General features: G+C 35.5%; 1 protein-coding gene across 1 annotated transcript; it reads left to right on the top strand.

The window, feature by feature from the left end:
* The first annotated feature begins 3,520 nt into the window (after positions 1–3,520).
* Positions 3,521–6,709, top strand: RpL24-like (ribosomal protein L24-like). The gene is made up of 4 exons (XM_043024603.2): positions 3,521–3,682; positions 5,103–5,289; positions 5,662–5,822; positions 6,462–6,709. Exons 1-4 carry the CDS (start codon positions 3,602–3,604, stop codon positions 6,627–6,629), a joined length of 597 nt encoding a protein of 198 aa, XP_042880537.1. The 5' UTR covers positions 3,521–3,601; the 3' UTR covers positions 6,630–6,709.
* The last annotated feature ends 791 nt before the right edge of the window (positions 6,710–7,500 follow it).

Consider the following 7,500-nt stretch of genomic DNA (forward strand, 5'->3'; position numbering starts at 1 on the left):
TTCCTATCTATCTCTTTGTTTTTATATCTAGGTATCTCTGCATAATGACAATATAATGCTAGTATAATGATTTGATATACCCAATAGTTGGTCATGGGTTAGCTAGTTCATATCCCAAGCTTGTGTAAATGGGGTGGGGGGGTGGCGGCCGGTAAAAAATATGCCGAAGACATAAATAACGACAATAAACCAAGAAACACATCCCGCAATAAGAAAGAAATTTAGACTTCGTTTGAAAAAAGAGCAAGAAGCTACCGAGTAAAAAAAAAAAGGGGGCTTTTGCCAACGACATTGTCTGAACAAGAGCTGGGAATCTTGGATGGAGATTTGATGGAGAGAAAAACAATCAGGATAGCGTACCAGCAAAAGACTTAATTAATAAAAAGAGGAAAACTGAGAACATTAGTGAGAGTTCCGAGATGCTAGGTTAGCACAGTCTGATCCTAGAGGTTAATGGCTACGTTGGAATTATCCTATTCATGAAGTACAAAGACCACAAAGTCAGTGTTCCCATGGGAGGAAGGGTTATAGGATCATGAATGAACAACAGCTCTTGAGGATGTTATGAATGCCATTGGTGGAGATATCTGGAGAAGGAAGACTGATCATCGAAGCGGGTTTTAGTGGACATGCTGGCTGGAAGGGTGGACACAGATGGTAAGAAGTCAACGAGGAGACTGTATGAAGAGGGGGAAACATTGTACATTGCGCCATATATATATATATATATATATATATATATATATATATATATATATATATATATTTTTTTTTTTTTTTTTTTTTTTTTTTTTTTTTTTTTAATCTGAGCAGTATCAATAATGTACTTGTTTCAATAAAAAAACAGTTAGTAATAAACCTACAAAAGTGGATGACGATAATAAAAAAACAGAACGTGTATTGTGCAAAAGGACCCATCATAAGGAAGCGAAAAACTTCAAGTGCATTAGGAAAAAAAAAAAAAATCATACGGTTTTGACGATTGACTGGAAATGAGAAAGTACATCGAAGATTAAGTAGTGAGGACTAAAAGTAATAAGTTAAGTTAATAACAAACTTATAGACAATTGATAGCGAGTTCGGTAAGCCAAAATAATAGATAGGTTGCGAGAGCGGTGGGGCAGTAACAGTATTGTGATGAAAAAGAGCAGAATGTAAAAATGGAAACAATTGAAAACAAATCACGAATGGCTGAGAAAACATGGTGACGGAAGGAAGGAATTAAATATTTTATAAAGACGTATATAGAAGCGAAAAAGAAATGGAGAGAAGAACGATAATCTCTAGGATGGGAAACATATAAAGACTATAAGAGAACTAGCGAAAGGACAAGTGCTAGATGAAGCCTAGAAAAAACTGAAAACGAAGGAAGGAGAAAATGTCTGTAGATTATTAGAAGCTCGAGATAAGGTATACCAGGGTTTTACGTATTATGGTGATTAAGGATTGCCAAATAAAGGTGCTGATTTATTAATATAAAGTGAAAAATGGGATTGGAAAGAATGTTAGGAAAATGTGTTAAACGAAGAAGATTCAAGGCTAGTAAATCCACATGGTATTCTGAATGAAGGATTAATACCAGAAATTCATCGAAGTAGAGTGTGGAATTCGCTACAGAATATAAAATGCGCTATGGCTGTTTAGAGGAGTTTGTAGGAAGAAATGTGGCTGTTTAGAGGAGTTTGTAGGGAGAAATGTGGCTGTTTAGAGGAGTTTGTAGGAAGAAATGTGGCTGTTTAGAGGAATTTTTAGGAAGAAATAGACATTTACGATTCGTTGGGGGTAGACGTGTAAACAAGAGAAAGTGCCGTACGAATGAATGGATAGCGGGATAGTATCTATTTCCGAAGAGGAGGAAGACATTAACCTTTCTTGAAATTCACAGAGGAATCAAGCCGATGTCGCATGATGAAAATTTGAGGATAAAAATTATTGATAAGAAATTGCAGAGTGAAATATCATTTAGGAAGGAACTGCTTGGTCTTATGTCAGGGAGGTGTACTATAGACAGAAGCACAGGGAGAAGAAAAGTATATAATTGTCTGTGTATTATTCAATTTGGAAAAGTTTTGTTATAGGATTCCAAGACTAGAGGTATATAAATGTATGAAGGGAAATATGAATCGGAAACAATACGAACTGGCGAGAAATATGCAAGAAGTAGTTAAAACTCTAGACAACAGAGGGGAATACATCAGAGATCTTTAAGGTCAGGCCTTTTCGATATCAATATGATTGCACTAAGCAGGGTAATTGAATCAGATCCCCTTGTACGTTATATACACATGTCATGATATTAATGATATAAAAAAATCGACAAAGACAAGCAAGAGAGAAAATGAGAAAGGTAGAGAGAAGTTCTTGAATTATTAGAAAGTAAACAAGAGTACCTAAAATTTGAAACAAGAAGTTGTGAAAGATTAGAAAGAAGAAATGCTTCCAGATATCTTAGATCTCTTGTGTACAACGAAGGGAAGCTTGATTGCTTTAGAGAAATAGGAAAAAACAACAACATAAGAATGTAGCGAATGAAATGCAATACGACAAGCTATGATGTACGGAAGCATAGAAAAACATGAAAAGTCAAGAAAGTACATTGGATGTTACTTAGATACAGGTGTTGCAGGGTGAGATAGATTATAAATGCAACAACCGAAACTGCGACAAAAGTGAAAAAAAACAACAACAACAAGATACAGGAAAGGAAGTTGAAGTGGAATGAGCATATGATGAGAAGAGATGAGAAATATGCAGATAGCCAAGTGATGGACAATGGTAATACATGACAATAGAGGAACATAAAGTCCAAATAGAAGGTGGATGGATGGAGTCAACGTTGAATCAAGAGTAAAGACATGGGAAAGCGCGGTCAAAAACAGCGGAAAAAAAAGGAAAAAGGATGGAATAAGAAAATGATGATTTTGATAATAATACTACCACTGATGATAGTAGCAATGATGAGAATAATGACAATGATGATGATAATTATAATAATGACAGTAATAGTAACAATAATTATATTGATAAAAGATGATTGCAATAATCAAGATGATAATAATGAAAATGCTGATGATAATGATAATCATAATAGTGATAATGATACTAATAGTAATGATACTACTAATGATAAAGATAATAGTAATGATAATATAGATAAAAATCAACAGTGATATAATGATGGTAATAATGATGATGGCGATGATGATAGTGATGTAAATGAATAAAGACAATACAAATAATGATAATAGTCATAACTATGATGCTGATCACAGCAATAACAATAATTATAATAGCATTGATATTGGAAGAAAATAATGATAATAATACTAGTAAGGATAATGACACAGATAACAACAATAACAACTACACTAATTCCAGAATAAAAAACACAATGATAACAGTGATAACAGATAACAAACTATCAAAATAAACAAATAAAACAGATAACTATTAAAATAAAAAAAATAACCATAGTCTCCCCTTTCCGTTTTCTATACCTTGCCCCACATGCCGCCCGGTCGGACGGTGTTGTCGGAGTAAGCGACCAACACTCACGCTCGCCACACATGTCCGTGACTCGTGGCTTCTAAAATCAGTCAAAATGCGGATAGAAAGGTGTTATTTCTGCTCCAAGAAAGTATATCCCGGACATGGGATACAGTTTGTGAGAAATGACAGCAAGGTAAGGTTATTTTCGAGGTATTTCGGGCGTTATTTGTTTTTATAAGCATGAGGTTCTGACCATGTTGTTTTTTTTAGTCTGCGTAGTATGGTAATTACGCCATATTACACCTTTTCATGGTATTTTTGCTCTTTCTATTCCTTTATTCCTTACTTATCATGTGTATTTAAGTATTATACTAATATTCTAGTTTCGTAGAGCCTACAAGGTAAGTATTATTGATAGTTTATAGAGAGTGTGGAATTGTAAAACGGTATTCATCCATATTTTTGGCAAATTGCAGATGGAAAAGTAATTCTTTATGTATTATATACCTAATAGTGATGTCTAGTAATATCCTTGCCCTCTATACTTACGTCTCTGGTAAAGGCCTATAAACAGCCACTTTTATATTCTGGTAAGATATTGCTTAAAGTGTTTCCTTATATGGCGATGCATTGCCAGGGAGGGTCTGTAAGTGCAAATCAAGTGCTGTAACATGTATGATTCTTAGAGAGGAAGTTCTGTGAGGAGGATCTGGTTTCTCCGACATCTACGTCATTGTGTATGAATGTGGTCGGATTTCGAAGGAATCTAGAGCTTTTTGCCTTAAATCGGGCCTCCTGATTCTTGTGCTAGTTGTAAAGGGCTTGTTCTGGATATATTGTGCCTTTTTCAATCTTCACACTCCAAAGGGCAACACTGCAGCTGTATAAAGAGACTAAGAAGAATATTCCGAAAAGAATGTAATGATCAGATAATCAATCATCAGAATTACTGTGCTAACTTCAAATTGTTTCTTCTAACCTTCATATTATTTTCAAAGCATTTCCAAACATACCTCAAAAAAAGGCATTGGTTTTGTTGCAAAATGTAACCAAAGAAATATAATGATATCCGTGATATCCGTAAGAGATAGGAGTATCATGCACCAATGTGAATGGAGTGGCGAGAACAAGGAGGTATGCGCTGCTGTATGTCCTGTATTTGTAACCAATTATGAGGGACTCTGATATTGAGACTTCGAAACTGGTGCATTTACCTAGTTGTTACATCTTATATTATATTCCTTTGGGTTATAATTTGCTGCTAAATCGTCACACTTTTCATGGTATGGCCAAAGAAGATTAGAAAATAAAACAGTCTTAAAGGAATGATTTCAAGTTAATTATCCTTGTTATGACAGTGTTCTTTTAGGTTGTATTAATTAGCTGAAGTATTGTATAGTCTGGAACAATGGAAAGAGCTTGGAATAAAGAATAGAATTTCAATATATCTGATGCAAGACCTCCAAAATTGGCACGAGAATCATGAGATGTGAACACTTTTGAGAGGAAATAATAGATAACCGATTTCAAATTGAGATTCATTGATGTGAAACAGATGTCATAATTTGTATACCCATCTCCTAGTCATTGCTGACACCCCTCCCTCTCCCCAGGTCTTCAAATTCTGCAGTGGCCGCTGCAACAAACACTTCAAGAGAAAGAGGAATCCCCGTCGCACTGGATGGACAGGGGCCTTCAGGAAGGCGGCCGGCAAGGAGCTCACTGTCGACCCCTCCTTCGAGTTTGAGAGGAAGAGGCATGTTCCTGTCAAATACAACAGGGAGCTCTGGGAGAAGACCTGTGAGTGGTTCTTTGTTTTGATTTTGCTGTTTGTTTGATGGGGATGACAATGTCAGAGTTTTCATTTTTGTGATTTGTTCTTTTTTGTTAGTTTGGTTTTCATATTCTGTTTTTATATTCATGTTATTGGATATTAGTATTATTGTGTTCTTATTATGTCTAGTATCAACGATATCTTTTAGATCATTATCAATATTTTTGTCAATAATGTCATTATGATTATTGGTATATTAATTTATTTGTTTGGTTAAGAAACCTATGATGAATCTGAAAGTAATCTCTCAACCCTTAAGAAGACAGTCTATTTTGGTTTTAATTGCATCGTGTTGCTTTCACTATTTCCTTCATTAATCTCGTCTTTGCCCTTGACAGTGGATGCCATGAAGCGCGCCTCAGAAATCAAGGAGAAGCGAGAGTCCAAGTTTATCATGGACCGTCTGGTGAAGTCTGTCGAGGTAGACAGAGTGAGGGACTTGTCGGTCGTCCACAGGCACATGAGTGTGATCCATTCTCCTGCGGCAGGACTGAGACAGGTATGGTGGATTTCTTCATTGTTTTTCTCCTGGGTAGGTGAGGGTATTATGTATTTAGTGGTTTTGTTGATTTGTTTATCAATTTTTCTTTGTGATTAGAGAGAGTGTTTATTTTCTGTATATGTATGTATGTATGTATGTGTATATGTGTATATGTGTATATGTGTATATATATATATATATATATATATATATATATATATATATAATGTATGTATGTATGTATATATGTGTATGTATATGTTTAAATATAGATGTATATATATCTATAAATGTGTAAATATATATATATATATATATATATATATATATATATATATATATATATATATATATATATATGTATATGTATATGTATGTATGTATTTGTATAAGTATATATATATATATATGAATTTGTTTATTCATTTTGCATGTCCGAATACCCACACTTACATAACAAGACAAATACAAATATACATCTATATCTACAATCACAGACATTTGTACACCCCCCCCCCCACACACACACACACACACACACACTCACACACATTATTAATGACACCTAGTAATGCAATTACAAAAACAGTTCTGTTCAAAGAATCTTGTGCTAGCGACTCCTAAATTCACTGAGATTCAACCTATCACACCCCACAGGGAAAGAGGGTGCTGGATGTCGAGGAGGCCATGGAGGACGAGAACGTGGCGAACCCAATAAAGGCTGCCGCGGCCAGGCTCTCCGGGAAGAACAAGAAGAGGAAGATCGTCGCCGAAGAAGCCATGGAGGAGGATGAGGGGGCTATGATAGAGGAGGGAGACGACTAAGTTAAGAAAGGAGGGGTGGTGATAGTGGAAGGGGTGAATGTGATAATGTAGATGATGAATAAACGTTTGGATGATATGAATTTACGTTGTTTCTTTGTCTTTGTGTATGGTTGTTAATACTTGGAATAGAATTAGAGTATGAGAGCAGGATATGGGCTCTTATAAGAATAGTAAAAGGAATTAGACGACAACAACACAAGATTAACCCATTGCAGATTGGTTTCAGGACATAAATGACTCGAGCTTTGGCCTGACGATGGGCATCATGACATACATGACTGGGAATTTGGATCACTGTGTTATTTTATTGTGCTTTGAGTAATGAGTGAGTGATAATGAATATAATTGCGGTAATATTAAGTAAAATGGGTTTCACCTATCATCCAAAACCTAGATGGCACCAGTTTCTTCTTGCACCAGAAGGAGAAAGAGCCTTGAATGGCATCCATTAACTGACTCTTGTAAGCACTATCTTTATAGAGTGATGGTACACAGCAAGCTGCTGACCTTTTTTTCTGAAGTACTGCTACTGAAGGAAATGCAGACAGAATGAGAAGAGGGAGATGACTCAAAACATGCCCAGTGTCTGCCATGTGCCACTGTGCCAGTAGGGATGCCTTTTACTGTGGCACTCAGTCATAAGCACAGGTTTCCTTCTTTTTGCAAACCTCCATGCTATCTTCATTGTTAATGTTTATATCTTTCGTATTCGTTTGTGACCGTACACAGATATGAAAAAAATAAAGTTGCCTTTTGTCCTCCAATAAAACAGCAATACTTCTATCACACTGAGTATAAAGAAAATAATGAGCTGATATGGACCCTATACTACAACTTTAGTCAACTCCAGCATTGATAGAATCTGTCATTT

The sequence above is a fragment of the Penaeus japonicus genome, unplaced genomic scaffold, assembly GCF_977035675.1.
Source record: "Penaeus japonicus unplaced genomic scaffold, GWHDUDI00000001_assembly GWHDUDI00000015, whole genome shotgun sequence".
NCBI classification, from domain to species: domain Eukaryota; kingdom Metazoa; phylum Arthropoda; class Malacostraca; order Decapoda; family Penaeidae; genus Penaeus; species Penaeus japonicus.